The sequence below is a fragment of the Prionailurus viverrinus genome, chromosome X (genome assembly GCF_022837055.1).
Source record: "Prionailurus viverrinus isolate Anna chromosome X, UM_Priviv_1.0, whole genome shotgun sequence".
NCBI lineage: Eukaryota > Metazoa > Chordata > Mammalia > Carnivora > Felidae > Prionailurus > Prionailurus viverrinus.
This window is the reverse complement of record NC_062579.1, coordinates 29505183-29528706: the sequence shown is the minus strand read 5'-3', so window position 1 is coordinate 29528706 and position 23524 is coordinate 29505183. Positions and strand designations below refer to the sequence as shown.

The 23524-nt window shown below is 38.2% G+C and overlaps 1 protein-coding gene across 1 annotated transcript in view; it reads right to left on the bottom strand.

Annotated features, from left to right (window-relative positions):
- Positions 1 to 433: 433 nt before the first annotated feature.
- PRRG1 (proline rich and Gla domain 1) overlaps positions 434 to 23524 on the bottom strand; it is a 139296-nt gene continuing 116205 nt past the window's right edge. Inside the window, exon 4 of the mRNA XM_047844771.1 lies at positions 434 to 3355. Within this exon, the coding sequence (XP_047700727.1) occupies positions 2870 to 3355 (486 nt within the window). The 3' untranslated portion in view covers positions 434 to 2869. The remainder of the gene's footprint in view (positions 3356 to 23524) is intronic.

Genomic DNA, 23524 nt, shown 5'->3' with positions numbered 1-23524 from the left:
GTCTGACCCTGTAATTCTAAAACTTTGGGTCTCCAGACCCCTTTATACTCTTTAAAATTTATTAGAGATCGGGATGCCAAAGAGCTTTTGTTTATAGAGTTTATATCCATCAATATTTGCCATATTAGAAAATAAAACTAAAAAAAACTGTAAGCATTTATTTAAAAATGAAAGTCTATTACATGCTAACATAAATAACATTTTTAAGAAAATACCTATATTTCCTAAAACAGAAAAAAAGATTTGTGGGAAATGGCATTGTTTTGCATTTTCAACTTCTTTTTGAGAGAGTGAAAAGACAACTAATGCCTGTGTATTATTATGAAAATAGTTTTTTCAACGTTTATTTATTTTTGGGACAGAGAGAGACAGAGCATGAACGGGGGAGGGGCAGAGAGAGAGGGAGACACAGAATCGGAAACAGGCTCCAGGCTCTGAGCCATCAGCCCAGAGCCCGACGCAGGGCTCGAACTCACGGACCGCGAGATCGTGACCTGGCTGAAGTCAGACGCCCAACCGACTGTGCCACCCAGGCGCCCCTGAAAATAGTTTTGATCTCACAGATGTCCTAAAATTCTCTCAAGGGCTCCCAGGGGGTCATGGGCCAGCCACACTTTAAAAACTGCTGGTTTAATGTAAGGCCTAATGTTAATAATCAAAAAAAAAAAAAGCCCATAAAAAAGGAACCTTAATTTTCCTTTAAAAAAGAGCCAAAATAGCCACACACACACACACACACACACACACGTCACTGGATCAAACACTCCCACTTTCAGCTACAACTAGAAGCCAAAAGTTACCATGTGTTCATGGCCAAATTCAAATTAATATTGTCATTTCTACTGAGATGAGGGTCAAGATTTATTAATTCTTAGTTCAGGAAAGATATGAAACCTATTAACTACATACATCTTAAACACATACATCTTAGTTTCCTTTCCAATATCTTCTTAATCCTGTTTGTGATAAGCTGGCTGTCGTCTCTTAAATTGGCACAGCACTGGGATAGACCAGAGTGACAGAAGTTTAATAGCAAGACACTCGGATCAGGAACACGTTAGCCATTTATGGAGCAGTCTACTCTACTTATCACTATGTGAAACCTCTGATAAATTTTAGGGAAACAGGGAGAAAATCCTCCCTTAAGCACAATAAGAGCAATGCTATGACCTTACACGCAGACAGCTCTTCACATCTAAAGAATTATTTTCATACACACCATCTCATTAGATCCTTTTAAAGCCCCTGGAGAAGGGCAGGATAAATGACATTATCCGTTTCAGAGTTCAAGAATCTGAGGTGTAGATATGGGTCTTTCCCACGGTACCAGGGCAAGTACCTTTTTTAGAGAACAGGATTAGAATTCGGGTCATCTGACTCCTGGTTCAGGGTTTCCCCCCAGCATTCCTCCTTCCTTGGGTTCCAGGGAAGGACTGGAGGGGGGGGGTCTGTAGGGATGGAGATGGAGGCGGCAGGATATGACTGACACTTACAAAACCTGTACTTGTTCTGCTTCATTAACCATTTTATCCAACACTAAGGAGGCTTGGGAGTGGCAGAGATATTTCCCTGACCAACAGAATGAATTTTCCATCAGTGCCTATATTAATGGAACAGCCCTCTTTTCCTTTCTGCGCCAGTTTCTGTTGGCAGTTCATTCATAGCCTGTTCCCTTTACTCCAAGAGCAAAGTAAATATCCTGCACTTTAAAAAATTTGATGAAAATACAAAATGAAATAGCAACAATGAAAATATGTGAAACTATGTGCACCTGGCACAACAGACTTTGCAATCTGCCTCCACCAACTGGAGAGCAATATAAAAATCATAGTTTTTAATTTAATGGAAAACACCTCCTAATCATCTTGAAGCAAAGACTTCAGTCTATATAAAAACTAAGAAGATAATTTCAAGATTTTTACTAAATTCTTGGGTTCTTACAAATTCTGTGGTGGTAAGAGAAGGAGTAGACAGTAGAGTAAAAGGCACTGAAACAGCAAAAAGAAAATAATTATGGTCACAAATGAGCAAATGAGAAATCTGTATCTCTTCCCTGTCATTAATACATATAACTAGTTTAGAAACTATCCTGCTGCCAGGAGATCCTCTCTGTATTTAACCAAGATGTTAATACAAATAGCATGAGCTATTCAGACACTAAGCAAACAGTGTTTAATTTTAGGAGTTAAGGGGAAGGCAGTCAACAATAACAAAATCATTCCTCCAAACTACCCAAATGCCACTAATGACCAATGGTATTCTTGCTATATACTATAACTAAATTATCATTTATTGTGCCTTCCCTCTCTCCTTTTGAGATGTTTCTAAAATCAAGGTGGATTACATGCATTTTTTAAGGTAGCTGACGAAAAAGGAGGTTAACAAAAGCCAGTAAGAATTAGAAAACATACTAAGTTCATCTTATTTTCAAAATTCAACAGCATGTGGCTGGCTATGGTACAAGTTGTTGCTGTCCCCCCCCCCCCCTTAATTTGGTGAGTAATGTTCTCTTTATAGGTGATTTAGACCGAAGTTAATGGCTTTTTAAGACACTTGCACATATACTGGGCTGATGTGCATACACATATGTATGCATAGAAATACATACACACATATGTGTACCTCATCACATCACAAAGACCTCCACTAATATGTTTTTCCCTCTTCACATATTTTGATTAGCAAAAATGAGCATGGATAATGATTTTATAGTCGGAAACAAATCTAATGAAAATCAAATCAGAAAATGTGAAGTGGTATGCTGTCAGAGTCCAATACAATAAGTCAATGCACATTTATGTAGTGGTAAAGTGCTAGAAAGTTCTTTCATTAGTATTTTAAAAATGATTATAGTAAAAAGGTTACAGTTTCATTTGATGGTGGTGACCACAGGCACCATGGCAATGGCACTGGCTGAGTTGGAATTGATGATGTCCTCATACTCTGGGGGTGGGTCTAAATGAGGTTCTGTTTCACTCCTCCGGAGGGTCACCTGGCCAGTGGCTTCCTCATAGGTGGGTGGAGGATCGCAGTTGGATAGGCGAGTGGAGACAGAATCTGAGCGCCCAACTACATATTCCAGGAAGCCTGGTGACAATCCACTGCTATCAAACACTTCATCTGGTGGGGGAGGCGGAGTGATAATATTAAGGTGCTGAGGGAAGGGAATGTGGCCTTCAGTTACTGTCTGTCTGCGAGTTTTGTTTCTGAGGAAGCATCTCCAAATTAGGAAAATGACAAGAAGGATAATGAAGAGGCCAAAGATTAATGGAAAGGTAAGGTAAAACTGAAACCAGTCACTTCCTCGGTTACTCTCTCCTTGTTGGGCTTTTGTGTAGGTGTTCCAAAACTCCTTCTGAAAATAAAAGACATATTAAAAATCAGTATGGTCAAAAGATGGGAAATATCAAAAGAACCAATGTCTGGATGCTCTTAACATAATGACCCAAAAACCAAAACCAGATTTGTTGGTTCAAAGGACCTACAGCCTATATATTTCATGACAAGAAATGAGAAATAAGTCAAGTTACAGTGTTCATTCTGGATCCTCTGTAAAATGGTCAGAACCCAAGAATCTTTTCAAGCCTGGGGAGTTATGTTTTCAGCTATGACCTTTTCTTTTTTTTTTTTCTTTTTTTTTTTTTTTAGCATTTATTTATTTTTGAGAGACAGAGCAGGAGAGGGGCAGATAGAGAGGAAGACACTGAATCCGAAGCAGGCTCCAGGCTCTGAGCTGTCAGCACAGATCCCAATGTGGGGCTCAAACTCACAAATGGTGAGATCATGACCTGGGCTGAAGTCGAACACTTAACTGACTGAGCCACCCAGGCACCCCCAGCTATGACATTTTAGAAGGAAAAACAAAGCATGAGAGATTTCCTATTTCCCACTTAAACCAAATAATCTTCCCTTAAAAATGTCACATAACATTTTCCATGTCCAATTATGAAGTTTCTCAGTGAGATGTGAAACCCCATCATCATTAATGGTATGTGCTATGTTAGGCTATTATAGGCTTTCAGTAGTTAAACACTTTACAGATGAATGCTTTGTTTTCTCATGGTTGTGTTTGAGGTCTCTTTCCACCAGACCTTCAACTCCCTCTCCACCCCCAAAGTTTAGTACACAGATATTCACCGAATGTTGTAATTACACATTGCGCCTAGTAGAAAGCTCAGGCTAGTGAAGAAATTGTGTTAGGTTATTTCCTAACATAGACTATACTCCTGAAAGACACCAGGACTAGTAGTTCAAATCTTTACTATTTGTTTGGGGGGAAATACTGAAAACACAAAAAGGCAACCTGACCCAATTACTAGCTGTGAGACCTGGACAAGTTACTCTTTGTAAGCGTTAGGTTCCTCACCTGAAAAGCAGGATAATACTAACCTGTACTTTACAGGCTATCTAAGCATCATATGAGATAACATATATAACATGTCTAACTAAGTCCCAGACATATAAACAAATAGTAGTTATTACAATTTTTGTATATCAAATCTCCGCCTCAAATTCACTGGTTAATCTATCCCGTAAGGAGACTACCCCTAATCCTAATGCTATTGACTATTTTTTCAACGTTTAAACTTAACCAGTAAGTGCTTTTCTCACAATCCTATTTATTTGCAGGCACTACAAGTCACTGATAGTAAATATATGGCATCAAGGAAGGGAACCAGGCCATTATCCAAATGGGCAAATAGAGGGAGTTGGACTAGACTGGGGATTGTATTGCCAGATGTCCCATGATAGCATGGCATTAACATAAATCTATGAATCTGGTTAAAAATAAGACTCAGGGCACTAAAGCTGCTTGTTTTATAGTTATATACTTTACTTACAAAGGTTTTTTAAAAAAAAGTTTAGCATTTACATTACCAATTCCTAGTCACTAGATCATCATCCACTCAGACTTAATTATACATACACTGCAAGATTCATTGCTCATTACTATTTTTTATCCATCTTCCCTGATTTGAAGTTGCTGTTCTGATTTATTTTGTAATTGAGTAGTCCTTTCTGAAAATTTTCCATACATGAGACACATGGGAAATAGTCTATAAAATTGTACAGCTCTGTGAATAGCTTTCCTTCACCCTAACTGGTAAATGTTACCATAATGATATTTCAGTCTCAGGTTGTAGCTCTTTTTTTTCCACTTCATAAATCTAGGTAGTATTCCATGGTCCTACAGCTTCCAATATGCAGCTAAGAAATCCCACACTTGTTCAGTGGACTTTATTAGTTCTTATTTGTGAGATTTTACTTTAATCCTTCACTTCATTTTACCAGGATATTTCTCACGCTTTTGGTTTTGTTTTCTATCACTCTTATTTTTTTTAGTAGATTATAATTGACATTAGTTTCAGGTGTACAATAGCGATTTGAAACTTTTGTACATTACAAAATGATCATGATAGGTCTAGTTACCATCTTTCTTTTTTTTTTTTTAATTTTTTTTTTCAACGTTTATTTATTTTTGGGACAGAGAGAGACAGAGCATGAACGGGGGAGGGGCAGAGAGAGAGGGAGACACAGAACCAGAAACAGGTTCCAGGCTCTGAGCCATCAGCCCAGAGCCTGACGCGGGGCTCGAACTCACGGACCGTGAGATCGTGACCTGGCTGAAGTCAGACGCTTAACCGACTGCGCCACCCAGGCGCCCCTAGTTACCGTCTTTCATGAAAGTCATTCTAATATTATTGACAATATTCCCTTATGCTATACACTACATCCCCATGGCTTATTTTATAACTGGAAGTTGTATCTATTAATCCCCTTCACCTGTTTCATCTGTCCTCCTGCCCTCTGGCAACTACCAGTTCTGTGTTTTTAGGAGTCTGTTTCTGTTGTCTTGATTCCACATGTAAGTGAAATCATATGGCATTTGCCATTTGCTGTCTGACTTATTTCACTTAGCATAGTATCTTCTAGGTCCATCCATGTTGTCACAAATGGTGAAATTTCATTCTTTTCTATGATTAAAAGTCCACTGTGTATATATATACTACATCTTTATGCATTCACTTATGGATAGACACTTAGGTTGCTGTTGTAAAGCTGCAGTGAACATAGGGGTCCATATATCTTTTTGAATTAGTATTCTCATTTTCTTCAGATAAATACCCAGAAGTGGACTTGTTGGATGATATGGTAGTTCTATTTGTAATTTTTTTTGAGGAACCTCCATATTGTTTTCTATAGTAGCTGCAACAATTTACATTCTCACCAACAGTGTACACCCTCACCAATACTTGTTATTCTTGTCTTTCTGATACTAGCCATCCAGGCAGGTGTGAAGTGGTATTGCATTTGTGGTTTTGATTTGCATTTCCCTGATGATGAGTGATGCTGAACATTTTTTCATGTATCTGTTGGCCATGTATAGGTCTTCTTTGGAAAAATGTCTATACAGGTCATCTGCCTATTTTTTAAATGGGTTTTTCTGTGTTGTTATTGAGTTGTATGAGTTGTTTATATATTTTAGATATCAACCCTTTATCAGATATATCATTTCCAGGGGTGCCTGGGTGGTTCAGTTCCTTGAGCATCCAACTTCCGCTCAGGTCATGATTGCATGGTTTGTGAGCTGGAGCCCTGTGTAGGGCTCTGTGCTGACAGCTCAGAGCCTATAGCCTGCTTCAGATTCTGTGTCTCCCTCTCCTTCTGCCCTTAGCCACTTACACTCTCTCTCTCCCTCAAAAATAAAATGTTTTAATTAAAAAAAAAATACATCATTTCCAAATATCTTCTCCCATTCAGTAGGTTGTCTTTTCGTTTTGTTGGGTTTATTTTGCTGTGCGAAAGTTTTTTAGCTTGATGTAGTCCCATTTGTTTATTTTGCTTTTTTTAAAGTAAGCTTCACACCCAGTGTGGAGTCCAATGAAGGGCCTGATACGGGGCTTGAATTCATGACTCTGAGATCAAGACATGAGCTGAGATCAAGAGTCAGATGCTTAACCAACTGAGGCACCCAGGTGCCCCTGTTAATTTTGCTTTCGTTGCCCTTGCCAGAGGAGACCGATCAAAAAAAAAAATTACTAAGACTGACATCACAGAGCTTACACTACCTAAGTTTTCTTGTAGTTTTATGGTTTTAGGTCTTACATTCTTTAATCCATTCTGAGTTGATTTTTGTATATGGTATAAGAATGTGCTCCAGCTTCTGTTGCACGTAGCTGTCCAGTATCCACAACACTATTTATTGAAGAGGCTGTCTTTTTGCCACTGTATGATCTTGTCTTCTTTGTCATAATTGACCATGTAATGTGGGTTTATTTCTAGGCTATCTATTCTATTGATCTATGTGTCTTTGTGCCAATACCATACTGTTTTGATTACTATAGCTTTGTAGTATAGTTTGAAATCAGAGATTACAACACTCCAGCTTTGTTCTTCTTTCTTAAGGTTGATTTGGCTATCTGGGATCTTTTGTGGTTCATACAAATTTTAGGATTATTTGCGAACGTTTCTTGAAAAATGCTATTGGTATTTTCGCTGTGGGTAGTATGGACATTTTAACAGTATTTTTCCACTCCATAAGCATAGTATATCTTTCTGTATACTTTTGTTGTCTTCAATTTCTTTCAATGTCTTAAAGTTTTCAGAGTACAGGTCTTTTACTTCCTTGGTTAAGTTCACAGGTACAGTATTCTTTTTTGATTCAATTGTAAACGGGAATGTCTTCTTAATCCCTCTTTCTGCTTTCTTATTTAGTGTATAGAAATGTAATAGATTTCTGTATATTAATTTTGCATCCTGCAACTTTACTGAATTCATTTATTCTAATAGTTTTTTTGGTGGAGTCTTTATAGTATCACATCATCTGCAAGTAGTGAAAGCTTTACTCCATTATAATTTAGATACCTTTAATTTCTTGTCTACTTGGTGTGGTTAGGACTTCCGATACCACGTTGAATAAAAGTGGTAACAGTGGGCATCCTTGTCTTTTTCTTGATCAACAGGAAAAGGTTTCAGCTTTCACCATTGAGTATTATGTTTGCTGTGGATTTTATCATATATGGCCTTTATTATGTTGAGGTACAGTCCCTCCATACCCGTTTTGCTGAGTTTTTAATCATAAATGAATGTTGAATTATGTCAAATGCTTTTTGTCTATTTTAATCATATGATTTTTATCCTTCAATTTATTAATATGGTGTATCACATTGATTTATTTGTGAGCATTAAATCATCCCTGCATGCCTGGAATGAATCCCACTTGGTTGTGATGTTTGGTCTTTTTAGTGTATTGTTGAACTTTGCTCATATGTTGAGGATTTTTATATCTATGTTCATCAGAGATACTGGCATGTAATTTTGTGGTTTTTGTCTGATTTTGATATTACAGCAATGCTGGCCTCGTAAAATTAGTAAGTGTTCCTTCCTCTTTAGCTTGGAATACTTTAAGAAGGGTAGTTATTAATTCTACTATTTAGAGCATGAGCACCAAATATGATGACTGTCAGCTCCATCATAAGCAAGTTAGGATGAGATTGCAAAAATAGTGTCTTTGTGAGGATGAAGTGCTGGCTGGCAAGGTCCCTACGGGTTCCTGCTTCTCCTGTAGCCACTTTAAAATTAGTAAGTGGGTCTGCCTCAGTGTGGTCTAGGTACGTTTCAGTCTGTTGCTTGGATGCTGGCTATCAGGGCAAGTGGGTTTAAGAGCAGAATCTCCATTTCCCACAGTTCTATGATTCTCCTGGTCTTAATCTCCATTGATTTTCAAAACTGGACATTTTAGGGGTTCACCTCTCCAGTGCTGGCCCTCAGGGTTGGGATTTCTGATGTGGGATATAATCCCTTCAACTCTTCAATGGAGAGTACTGGTTGTGGGGTTACTACATCAGGGGTGGGTTCCCAGGTGAGGCCATGTCTCTACTTCACTTCCCCTTCTTGATACATCTCTTTTGTCATGGAGGTGCAGTTCATCTAGTTCTCAGGTCCTTTACAAAACAAAACCCCAAAACTCTATATCTGTAAATTTGTGGTATTCATGGGAAGAAGTGAGTTCTAGGTCTTCCTATGCTGCCATCATGAATCCCCTCACACACAGGCTTTGAAAGTATGGTGGGCATAAAAATGACTCAAAGCCATCTGTGTTCCACCCCTGAACTAGATCGTTTTTTTAATTTTTTTAAATGTTTATTCATTTTTGAGAGGCAGAGAGAGCATGGGAGACACAAAATCCGAAGCAGGCTCTGAGCTGTCAACATAGAGCCCCACGCAGGGACCTGAACCCACTAACTGTGACAGGGTGACCTGAGCCAAAGTTGGACGTTTAACCAACTGAGCCACCCAGGTGCCCCTGAACTAGGTCATTTAAAAGGTACATTACTCCAACGTTCTGTGATTCTAAGATAAATTTGGGCATAATATTGTATGGTCTACTAAAGGCTATGTACAGATGAAAATATATAAGGTTCAATATTAAGCCAGAAGTAGAAATAGCACACCCCAAGAATACAGCATTTATTTTAGGACAGTACCAAAACCTTAAATTGTCAAGTGATTCATTTATTTCATGAATACAAATTAAATCACAGGTCAAAATTTAGGACATTTAGGAAAAAAAAGTAAATGTGCTTCTGTATGTGTACACTATTAACTTTTTGTATAAAATTACCACTTTTAGGATGGCCAACTTTATTTTTGAATATAGGATAATATATAAACATCTAAAAAAATATAAATCATATCACAAAGGTATAATCACTATGAATGATATAATTAAGAAAATGTTTTACATCTATTTTGTATCAACTAAAATTGTAATTTACTAATAATTTATTTTGGAGACCTATCAAATATCTTATTTGTGGTCAATTTTATCTGACAATGACAATTTTCTCTGTTTCCTCCTAATCTCTCAAATCATATGTATTTGGGTTTTGTGGATAATATTAAATGGGGGAGACAGTGATTTCAAACAATTATATAATGCTAACCTTAGATAAATACAATAAAAAGTGGCTCTTTTTATACTGTCCTACACTTTGGGATAATTAAGCATCAATAATGCACATGAAAATGATTTTTTTTTTTCATGCTTGGCTTGTATAATTAAATTTCTCTGGTTTATGTGGCATCCTGGGAAATAACCTACAGCCTAAAATAATCAACTTATATTTTTAAGTGTTACAAAGCTTAGACAAAAAGTATAAAACCAGATTTTTTTTTTATCTATACTAACTCAATCCACACCTAGCAATAAAGGTGTAACTATCATTCCCACTCGAAGATGAGGAAATGAAGGCAGAGAGAGGATACCTAATAATAAACCCAAGATCATTTAACACATAAGAGACCAGGCATGCACAGCAAGCCAAAAAGCAATCTGCCTTGATCCATAAGATATTCTGAACCCGTTTGGCCATTTTTCTAGAAAATTCAGTCTTCTCGGGGTGCCTGGGTGGCGCAGTCGGTTGAGCGCCCGACTTCAGCCAGGTCACGATCTTGCGGTCCATGAGTTCGAGCCCCGCGTCGGGCTCTGGGCTGATGGCTCAGAGCCTGGAGCCTGTTTCCGATTCTGTGTCTCCCTCTCTCTCTGCCCCTCCCCCGCTCATGCTCTGTCTCTCTCTGTCCCAAAAATAAATAAACGTTGAAAAAAAAAAAAAATAAAATAAAATAAAAAATTCAGTCTTCTCATATTAACTGGCTCATTTTACAGATCAAAGTAACATTATCTGAATAAAAAGGTAATGACATATTTATTTTTGGGGAACTAGGCTTATAATATTAGTCCTTACTTCCTGTGAATTTTCATGTGATTCTAATTGTTATTCAAACAAAAAGCCCCAGTTTGTATCTCTGTAAGCTATATAAGTGGTCTTTTTTAATGAAAACAGCCAAAAGATGAGCATATGATTACAAGACATTGTAAAGCAGTGCTTTTAGAGAGAAGAGGAATTTTGTTTAATGAGTAATCATTAAAGGTCACAGTAGTTTTAGAGAAGGTTAAAATTATATAAATAATGAAAGGAATCTGAAGAGAGGTCTGAACCATTTCAGAGGGAGGAGCCCCAAAAGGTAAATGTTTCATTACAGTAGGTAAGTTTCAGAACAAAATTTTGTATGTACAGTATTGTCCTTTTATAAAATGTGTGCTTTTCTGTTGTGAATTTTCTCACTGCCATTTATGAATAGTCAAATTCTATTCCAGTTGCTCAGATTTCATAATTGGAAGGAGGAGGATAAACATGTCCTACAATCTGATTAACCAGCTTAGAACATAATAAAGTTTGGAACTGGGTTTGTATTGATGAAAGGGCCCAGAAGCATTTATACCCAGTGCTCACAAGGCTTCTCCCTTTCCTGAACAAGTACAGGCAATACTCCTGTATTATCACATTTCACAGCTATTGTGTTTCTTATAAATTGAAGATTTGTGGCAACACTGTGTTGAGTAAGCCTATCAGTGCTATCTTTTCAACAGCAATTGTGTCCCTGTCACATTTTGATAACTCTCAGAATATTTCAAACTTTGTTATTGTATTTGTTACAGTAATCAGTGATCTTTGATATCATTAGTGTAATTGTTTTGGGGTGCCACAAAATGCACCTATAGAAAGGGGGGGGGTAAACTTAAACGTTAAATATGTTCTCCTAAAGTGTTCAAGTGAAAATAAGACTGACACATCTCTCACTTTAAATCAAACACAAATCCTGTCAAAAGCCAAGACAGGCCAAAAGCTAGGTTTTCTTGAAGGAAATTGAAAGTGCTTGTCCATTGAACACACAAATAACATAACATTCCCTTATGACAAAGCCTAATCCAGAACAAGGCCCCAACTCTCTCCAATTCTATGCAGGCTGAGAGAGATGAGGCAGCTGTAAAAAAAAAAAAAAAAGTTGGAGGCCAGCAGAGGTTGATCAAGGAGCCAACTTCCAATTCCATGAAAGTGCAAGGTGAAGCAGCAAGTGCTGATATGGGAGCTGCAGCAAATTACCCAGAAGCTCTAGCTAAGACAATGAAGAAGGCTACACTAAATAATAGACTTTCAATGGTGAAGAAACAGCCTTGCATTGAAAGGTGCCATCTAGGGCTTACCTAGCTAGAGTACACAAGTCAATGCCTGACTTCATAGCTTCAAAATATACACTGGGACACTTAGGTGGCTCGGTCAGTGGAGCATCCGACTCTTGATTTCAGCTCAGGTCATGATCTAGCCATTGTGAGATTGAGCCCCATGTTGGGCTCCATGCTGGGCATGGAGCCTGCTTGGGATTCTCTCTTTCCCTCTCTCTCTCTGCCCCTCCCCAGCTTGCACTCTCTCTCTCAAAATAAATATTTAAAAATATATATAAGCTGACTCTCTTGTTAGAGGCTAATGCAGCTGGTGACCTTAAGTAACTAGAAGTTACAGAATTAAAGAATACAATAATTGAACTAAAAATACACTAGAGGGGTTCAATAACAGAATGGATGAAGCAGAATTGATGAGTGAGCTGAAATAGAATGTCCTATTATGAACCTCATGGTTACCACAAACCAAAAACCTGTAACAGATATGCTTGGATTCCTTTCTTTATATTTTTTGTGTAACACTAAAGAAAGTCATCAAGTCACAAGGGAAGTGAGCAAGAGAAAAAGAAAGGAATAGAGAAGAACCACCAGAAAACAACAAGACGGCAATAAGGACATACCTACCAATAATTACTTTAAATGTAAATGGACTAAAAGCTCCAATCAAAAGACATAGGGTGAATGACTGGATTATAAAAAAGACCTATGTATATACTGTCTACCAGAGACTTCAGATGTAAGCACAAACACAGATCAAAGTGAAGGGATGGGTAAAGATATTCCTTGACACATTAGACCAGATGGACTTAACAGATATATACAGAACATTCCATCCCAAACAACAAAATGCACATTCTTCTCAAGCACACATGGAACATTCTCCAAGATCACATATTAGACCACAAAACAAGTCTTCTATTTTTTTTTTTGTTGTTTATTAATTCTTGAGAGAGAGAGAAAGCACAAGCAGGGGAGGGAGAGAGAGAGGGGAGACACAGAATCTGAAGCAGGCTCCAGGCTCCGAGTTGTCAGCACAGAACCCAACGCAGGGCTTGAACTCACAAACAGCAAGATCATGACCTGAGCCAAAGTTGGACACTCAACCGACTGAGCCACCCAGGTGCCCCCACAAAACAAGTGTTAAGACAAATCACATCAAGCATCTTTTCCAACCACAATGGTAAGAAACTAGAAATAAAATGAGTAAATCACAAATATGTAGAGATTAAAGAACATGCTCCTGAACAACCAATGGGTCAAAGAAGAAATCAAAAGAAATTTAAAAATATGTCTAGACAAATGAAAATGGAAGCACAACATACCAAAAGTTATGGGATGTAGCAAAAACGGTTCTAAGAGGGAAGTTCCTGATAAATGTGTATAATAAGAAACAAGAAATCTACAGAACCTACCTTATACCTCAAGGAATGAAGAAGAAAAAGCCCAAAGTTAGTAGACAGAAGGAAGTAACAAAGATCAAATGAACCAAAAAATAAATAAAAGAGGCACTAAAGACAACTGAAAAGATCAATGAAACCTGGAGGTGGTTTTCTGAAAGGATAAAGAAAAGTTACAACTGATACCACAAAAAATGCTAAAGATCATAAGAGAATACTAGGAACAATTATACATCAACAGATTGGACAACCTAGAAGAAATGGATAATTTCCTAGAAATATACAACCTACTAATACTGAATCATGAAAGAAAGAGAAAGTCTGAACAGACCAGTTACTAGTTAGGAGACTGGATCAGTAATCAAAAACCTCTCAACAAACAAAAGTCCAGGACTAGATGGTTTCACTGGTGAATTATACCAAACACTTATAGAAAAATTAATAAAAATCCTTCTCAAAACATTTCCAAACTCATATAAGACCAGCATTATCCTGCTATTAAAACCAGATGAGGACATCACATGAAAAGAAAATTACAGGCCAATATCCCTGATAAGCATAGATGTAAGACCCCCCCCCCCACACACACAATATTAGCAAATCGTATTAAACAGTAAATTAAATGGACCATACACTATTAATGAGTGGGAATTATTCCAGAGATGCAAGGATAGTTCAACATCTGCAAATCAATCAATATGATATACCACTTTAACAAAACGAAGGATAAAAATCTTATGTCATCTCAAGAGCATTCAACAAAATTCAACATCCATTTAGGATAAAAACTCTTAATAAGTGACTATAGCGGAAACCTACCTCAACTTAATAAAGACTATATATAACAAGCACACAGCAAACATTATACTCAATAGTGAAAAGCTGAAAACTTTTCCTGTGAGATCAGGATAAGGATGCCCATTATCACCATTTTTACTCAAGATAATTTTGGAAGTCCTACACAATTAGACCAGAAAAAGAAAAAGCATTCAAAATGGAAAGGAAAAAGCAAAACTGTATTTGTAGATGCCATATTATGTATAGAAAACTCTAAAGACTATCAAAAAAAACAGAACTAATGAACAAATTCACTATAGTTGCAGGATACAAAATCAATGTATAAAAATGTTGCATTTCTATATACTAATAACTATCAGAAATTCAGGAAACAATCCCATTTACAATTTCCTCAAAAATAATAAAATTCCTAGGAGTAAGTTTAACCAAGGAGATAAACAACCTGTACTCTGAAGCCTATAAGATACTGTAGTGCAAGCTCTGACAGCTTTTCCTTTTTGTGATTCAAGCACCTGACTTAAGGTCTGATCGCAGAGGCATCCACCTTAAAGATGGCTATCTTGAATATATTGCCTGCTATCCAACTAGATAAAGAGCCAGCCCACTCCCATAACCCTACTCCTGCTCCTTTGATTTAGAGAGAGAACTGAACATTGGGACTACTTGTTTTTCTCTTCCTGTGCTTTAAGTTCATGCTCTTATGTTTTAAATTCACAAAGAGTGAACACACAAAATCCTAATCCTGTACTCTCACTCTCTCTCACCATTGCTATGTGCTTTCCACAACCTATAAGCACTAAATCTGGTTCGTTTCAAAGTTTCTTGATGATATTGCTGAGGGCATCTTGCAATCATAATAAAAACCAGCCTCATCATTGGTTACTGATAGGCTGAGACCTGCACACAACTGAGGTAGTCAGCAGGACTGCATGTGTGCCCTTGCAGTTAACTGAATGCCATCTAGGTGCAACTTGCTTAAAACCACCTAACTCAGGTGGGTAACCCTCATCTGAGAAAGGAGCACTGCTTACTGGAGGTCTGCTGCACTGCTCTGTGCTTTCATATATTGCCTCTCTCATGTGTTGCCTGTGGTATGAACCCCAAATATCACAGCTGCTATAATAATTCAATGTTCTTCCCAGAGCAGCCTGATGGAGGCCACAGGGTCTAATGAGATGATTAGACCATTAATTATAAGGACCTATTAATGTGTACAAGGGTCTTCTATGCCTCAAGTCCATGGAGAGGTAAGTAGAGTGGAGTGAACTGCAAAGCTACTGCCGCTGCCCAAGGAGAGGCTCTGGGCAGAAGAAAAGGATTCCTGCCTGTAGTTGAGGAGGATGGGAAACCTCTGCCTGAAACAGTTGAGTCAGTGGGTTGTGCCTTGAGTGTAAGTCCTAACCCAGAGAGTGAAATAGCCTCGCAATAGGAAACCAATGGCCCTGTGAAAAGGCAAGCACAACAGAGGCCTATGGTCTCTGTGCCACCAGTTCACACAGTACTGTTGCTCTTTGTCCTCTGACTTGATGAGCTATCATGGGTCAATCTCTAGTTCAGAATTGCTAAAAAAAAAAAAAAAAATAATAATAATAATAGGCAAATATACACTTCCTGAACATCTATTGCCAGCACCCCCTAAGGACTCTGAGGAGGTGCACTAGCTCCTTGATAAATGTAGAACCCCATGGAAGGTTCCCGGGCATCGCTCACTGCTGCAGCATACCAACATACCAAGGCTCTGGTATTACACTCCAGAGGCCCAGGGGCTTTTCCCAAACACCCTGTACATATTGGGCTAGTGGAGGCAGACCCAAATCCTGGAAAGGTCTATTGGGACATCCTGGAAAGCAAATGCCTATGAAGAGGGTGCACACTGACATCATCCAAAACTTTAAGGTAATGGGAGAAAATGAAGTGGAAACAGATCAGAAACTATTTTAACTGAAATTCAAACCTTTTTGAAAGATTTTATGCAGCAGGAAAGAGAGAGGGAGGCTAACTGGCAATTTCAGGGTTTTGTTCTGTTTTTAGAAGGGGCGATGAAATGTTACTCATGGTGGCTGAAATGGACTAAATGGTCAGCATCTCTAAAGACCTTAAAACCCATAATCTTCTTAATTAAGATCCATCTGAGCTATATGCTTGATTAGTCTGAGGTACCACAGATCCTGAGCCCCTCACCTTTCCCATGAACTGGGATAAAACAAGAAATGTGCTTCATAAGGCATCCCTGCCACCAAGGAAAAGGTGACAGGGTTATCAAAGCCTCTATTGAGGAGGAAAAGAGAAAAGGGAAGGCAAAGGCCCTTGGAGCCAGATATTTGTACAGGGGCCTTCCCCTCTGCACACAGATAATTTACTGCCTGGTACTGTGCCCATCCTTCCAACAGTGATCACTGCTAAGGATCACAGTGAAGGGAAAACATTAAGATGAGGCCTGTTTCCTGTTATACAAAATTGGCATCCAATTGGGCTTATATTTCCATGACTTTATTAACCCAAATGGCCCCCTCCCTCATTTCCAACCCTAAAGATGTCCCATTTGACCCTGAGTCCAGAGACTTCCTTTTACAAGACACCCCGCCCCCAAGTATGAGTCTTCACTATTACATTAGGACTGCTGAAGTCATCCAAAAGACACTACACTACAACTTCTAGTAGAAAACTTACATTCTTTCTCTGCCCCTTGAAGAAGTTAAGTTTTACACGTCTTTGAAGTGTAAATACCCAAGGAGGTAAGTAAGATACTGCCCTCAATTACCTAAGACTGAAGGAAAAACAGTAGGGGAGAGCAGCTTTTAAAAATACAAACTGCTAGGGGCGTCTGAGTGGATCAGTCTTCAGCTCAGGTCTGATCTCGCCATTTGTGAGTTCAAGCCCTGCATCAGGCTCTGGGCAGCCTGGAGCCCGCTTCCGATTCTGTGTCTTTGTCTCTGACACTCACGCGCTCTCTCTCTCTCTCTCTCAAAAAATAAATAAACATTAAAAAAAATACAAACTGGTAGTCATGATCTCACTGTTTGTGAGTTCGAGCCCCGCATCCAGCTCTGTGGTGACAGCTCAGAGCCTGCTTCAGATTCTGTGTCTCCCTCTCTCTCTGCTCCTCCCTCACTTGCACTCTTTGTCTCTCTCTCTCTCTCTCAAAAGTAAATAAACATAAAACAAATTTAAATACAAACTGCTATAAGAGCTCCCTTGCCCAAATCTAGTCTATAGCCTCCATAAAGTTGCTTTTCAAGGACAAATACAAATCTTAATTTCCTCCACATATAATAGTAAAAAGGCTTAGCCACTGGAGCAGGTAACTTGAACTTATTCTGTCTGCCTGGAACACAATTTGGATTCAAGTGTTAATATTAACTAGTGGGGTTTATATTGTACCTGATTCGCAGCTAAAATTCTGGAATGGAAGCTATAGAGTTTCTATGTGTCTATGTCTGTGAATGTATATGGCACATTTTTCTGGCCCTGGATGGTATTGCCAAAATTAATTTGTAAAATCTGATTTAAGTGACCCAGAAAAATAAGCACTTATCAAATTTAATATTTCTAAACTCTCTAGAATACAGAAACTAACCGAAATGCTTTACAAATTCATGTGATCTGAGATAATGTCTGGTAAATGAAAGCTAGTTTAGCTATATTGGTTTAATTAAAATAGAGATGTATTCAGAGCTGTCAGCACTGAATATAATGTAGTCCTATATCTTTTATTCTACCGGAGTTAATTAGTCAAACTCACGCTGTAGGTTTTGCAAACTTTGTTGTGATGGCTAGCTGTTTTAATCTCTCGTGAAATTTTCCTAAGTGTTAATCTGAATATGACTGTTAAAAAATAAATGAAACAGATATAATTGGGATAAATGTTTATAAGCAAACTTTAAAAAAATTTTTTTTAAATGTTTATTTTTGAGAGAAAGAGAGAGACAGAGCACAAGTGGGAGAGGGGCAGAGAGAAAGGGAGACACAGCAGGCCAGAAAGAATTGGCACGAGATTTTCAGGGTGCTAGACAGAAAAAATATGCAGCCAAGAATCCTTTATCCAGCAAGTCTGTCATTTAGAATAGAAGGAGAGATAAAGGTCTTCCCAAACAAACAAAAACTGAAGGAATTCGTCACCACTAAACCAGCCCTACAAGAGATCCTAAGGGGGACCCTGTGAGACAAAGTACCAGAGGCATCACTACAAGCATAAAACATTACAGACATCACAATGACTCTAAACCCGTATCTTTCTATAATAACACTGAATGTAAATGGATTAAATGCGCCAACAAAAAGACATAGGGTATCAGAATGGATAAAAAAAAAAAACAAGACCCATCTATTTGCTGTCTACAAGAGACTCATTTTAGACCTGAGGACACCTTCAGATTGAGAGTGAGGGGATGGAGAACTATTTATCATGCGACTGGAAGCCAAAAGAAAGCTGGAGTAGCCATACTTATATCAGACAAACTAGACTTTAAATTAAAGGCTGTAACAAGAGATGAAGAAGGGCATTATATAATAATCACAGGGTCTATCCATCAGGAAGAGCTAACAATTATAAATGTCTATGCGCCGAATACCGGAGCCCCCAAATATATAAAACAATTACTCATAAACATAAGCAACCTTATTGATAAGAATGTGGTAATTGCAGGGGACTTTAACACCCCACTTACAGACATGGATAGATCATCTAGACACATGGTCAATAAAGAAACAAGGGCCCTGAATGATACATTGGATCAGATGGACTTGGCAGATATATTTAGAACTCTGCATCCCAAAGCAACAGAATATACTTTCTTCTCAAGTGCACATGGAACATTCTCCAAGATAGATCATATACTGGGCCACAAAACAGCCCTTCATAAGTTTACAAGAATTGAAATTATACCATGCATACTTTCAGACCACAATGCTATGAAGCTTGAAATCAACCACAGAAAAAAGTCTGGAAAGCCTCCAAAAGCATGGAGGTTAAAGAACACCCTACTAACGAATGAGTGGGTCAACCAGGCAATTAGAGAAGAAATTAAAAAATATATGGAAACAAACGAAAATGAAAATACAACAATCCAAACGCTTTGGGACGCAGCGAAGGCAGTCCTGAGAGGAAAATACATTGCAATCCAGGCCTATCTCAAGAAACAAGAAAAATCCCAAATACAAAATCTAACAGCACACCTAAAGGAACTAGAAGCAGAACAGCAAAGGCAGCCTAAACCCAGCAGAAGAAGAAAAATAATAAAGATCAGAGCAGAAATAAACAATATAGAATCTAAAAAAACTGTAGAGCAGATCAACGAAACCAAGAGTTGGTTTTTTGAAAAAATAAACAAAATTGACAAACCTCTAGTCAGGCTTCTCAAAAAGAAAAGGGAGATGACCCAAATAGATAAAATCATGAATGAAAATGGAATTATTACAACCAATCCCTCAGAGATACAAACAACTATCAGGGAATACTGTGAAAAATTATATGCCAACAAATTGGACAACCTGGAAGAAATGGACAAATTCCTGAACACCCACACACTTCCAAAACTCAATCAAGAGGAAATAGAAAGCTTGAACAGACCCATAACCAGCGAAGAAATGGAATCGGTTATCAAAAATCTCCCGACAAATAAGAGTCCAGGACCAGATGGCTTCCCAGGGGAGTTCTACCAGACGTTTAAAGCAGAGATAATACCTATCCTTCTCAAGCTATTCCAAGAAATAGAAAGGGAAGGAAAAGTTCCAGACTCATTCTATGAAGCCAGTATTACTTTGATGCCTAAACCAGACAGAGACCCAGTAAAAAAAGAGAACTACAGGCCAATATCCCTGATGAATATGGATGCAAAAATTCTCAATAAGATACTAGCAAATCGAATTCAACGGCATATAAAAAGAATGATTCACCATGATCAAGTGGGATTCATTCCTGGGATGCAGGGCTGGTTCAACATTCGCAAATCAATCAACGTGATACATCACATTAACCAAAAAAAAAAAAAAAAGATAAGAACCATATGATCCTGTCAATCGATGCAGAAAAGGCCTTTGACAAAATCCAGCACCCTTTCTTAATAAAAACCCTTGAGAAAGTCGTGACAGAAGGAACATACTTAAAGATCATCAAAGCCATTTATGAAAAGCCCACAGCTAACATCATCCTCAACGGGGAAAAACTGAGAGCTTTTTCCCTGAGATCAGGAACACGACAGGGATGCCCACTCTCACCGCTGTTGTTTAATATAGTGCTGGAAGTTCTAGCATCAGCAATCAGACAACACAAGGAAATCAAAGGCATCAAAATTGGCAAAGATGAAGTCAAGCTTTCGCTTTTTGCAGATGACATGATATTATACATGGAAAATCCGATAGACTCCACCAAAAGTCTGCTAGAACTGATACAGGAACTCAGCAAAGTTGCAGGATACAAAATCAATGTACAGAAATCAGTTGCATTCTTATACACTAACAATGAAGCAACAGAAAGACAAATAAAGAAACTGATCCCATTCACAATTGCACCAAGAAGCATAAAATACCTAGGAATAAATCTAACCAAAGATGCACAAGATCTGTATGCTGAAGACTATAGAAAGCTTATGAAGGAAATTGAAGAAGATATAAAGAAATGAAAAAACATTCTGTGCTTATGGATTGGAAGAATAAATATTGTCAAAATGTCAATACTACCCAAAGCTATCTACACATTCAATGCAATCCCAATCAAAATTGCACCAGCATTCTTCCTGAAGCTAGAACAAGCAATCCTAAAATTCATATGGAACCACAAAAGGCCCCGAATAGCCAAAGGAATTTTGAAGAAGAAGACCAAAGCAGGAGGCATCACAATCCCAGACTTTAGCCTCTACTACAAAGCTGTCATCATCAAGACAGCATGGTATTGGCACAAAAACAGACACATAGACCAATGGAATAGAATAGAAACTCCAGAACTAGACCCACAAACGTATGGCCAACTCATCTTTGACAAAGCAGGAAAGAACATCCAATGGAAAAAAGACAGCCTCTTTAACAAATGGTGCTGGGAGAACTGGACAGCAACATGCAGAAGGTTGAAACTAGACCACTTTCTCACACCATTCACAAAAATAAACTCAAAATGGATAAAGGACCTAAATGTGAGACAGGAAACCATCAAAACCTTAGAGGAGAAAGCAGGAAAAGACCTCTCTGACCTCAGCCGTAGCAATCTCTTACTCGACACATCCCCAAAGGCAAGGGAATTAAAAGCAAAAGTGAATTACTGGGACCTTATGAAGATAAAAAGCTTCTGCACAGCAAAGGAAACAACCAACAAAACTAAAAGGCAACCAACGGAATGGGAAAAGATATTCGCAAATGACATATTGGACAAAGGGCTAGTATCCAAAATCTATATAAAGAGCTCACCAAACTCCACACCCGAAAAACAAATAACCCAGTGAAGAAATGGGCAGAAAACATGAATAGACACTTCTCTAAAGAAGACATCCGGATGGCCAACAGGCACATGAAAAGATGTTCAGCGTCGCTCCTTATCAGGGAAATACAAATCAAAACCACACTCAGGTATCACCTCACACCAGTCAGAGTGGCCAAAATGAACAAATCAGGAGACTATAGATGCTGGAGAGGATGTGGAGAAACGGGAACCCTCTTGCACTGTTGGTGGGAATGCAAATTGGTGCAGCCACTCTGGAAAGCAGTGTGGAGGTTCCTCAGAAAATTAAAAATAGACCTACCCTATGACCCAGCAATAGCACTGCTAGGAATTTATCCAAGGGATACAGGAGTACTGATGCATAGGGCCACTTGTACCCCAATGTTCATAGCAGCACTCTCAACAATAGCCAAATTATGGAAAGAGCCTAAATGTCCATCAACTGATGAATGGATAAAGAAATTGTGGTTTATATACACAATGGAATTCTACGTGGCAATGAGAAAAAATGAAATATGGGCTTTTGTAGCAACGTGGATGGAACTGGAGAGTGTGATGCTAAGTGAAATAAGCCATACAGAGAAAGACAGATACCATATGGTTTCACTCTTATGTGGATCCTGAGAAACTTAACAGGAACCCATGGGGGAGGGGAAGGAAAAAAAAAAATAAAAGAGGTTACAGTGCGAGAGAGCCAAAGCATAAGAGACTGTTAAAAACTGAGAACAAACTGAGGGTTGATGGGGGGTGGGAGGGAGGAGAGGGTGGGTGATGGGTATTGAGGAGGGCACCTTTTGGGATGAGCACTGGGTATTGTATGGAAACCAATTTGTCAATACATTTCATATAAAAAAAGAAAAAAAAAGAAAAAAAGAAAATAAAAAAAAAAAAGAAAGGGAGACACAGAATCCAAAGCAGACTTCAGGATCTGAACTGTCAGCACAGAGCCAGATGCAGGGCTTGAACCTACCAACGGTGAGATCATGACCTGAGCCAAAGTTGGAAGCTCAAGTAACTGAGCCACCCAGGTGCCCCCTGCCTCCACCTTTTCAGACTTTTCAATAATAATATTTATGGTAGGTCTACTTAAAAGTAGTTACCCAAATATTTTTGATAATCTAAAACTTTGGAGTTTTTCTAGGTTAAATGATGGAAATTCACTGAATATCTAGATCATTTCCAAGTAAGATAAAATACTGAAACATTACGAACACAGATGTATCTACTTTTGGCTCTTGTTACCTAAAGATACTTGGATGTTTCAGCAAACATATCTTGTGCCACATTTTGTACTATGAGGAAGCATATGCTACCAGAAATTATGAAATCTATGCATAAATTTGCCAACCTACTAAATGGAGTATAACAATTCACAATTTCTTCTCAGTTTTTATTAGAAGTTAAGATTTCTAATGACTAAGGATTCCAGTATATATAAGTAAATCTACTAAAAATAATAAAAGAAACATCTCTATATGATGAGGGAACATAAGGCAAGCTGAAGGCCAAACACTAGCTAGTACAACTCCTCCCCCCCCCCCCCCCACCAAGGAAGGATATATGTGATATTCCTCAGGCACTCCTGGATTCCCAAGAACAAAGGAAAAGAAAGAAAACAAATGGTTAACAGAGATCACAGTCAAACAAGACACCTGTCTGTTTACAAATGTCTTAGTCAATTACAAGAAAAAGGCAATCTTATCAATAGCCTAATCTCGAGAAACCTATGGACTCAGTTTCCTGCAGCTCTAAATCACCTTAACCTCCATAGTGATGTGGGGAAACAAAGGCAAGAAAGAAATGGTAGGTAAAATTAAATTTATAACCTGTAACCCATTGACAAATACTTGAGGCAAATACAGAGTATAACATTTC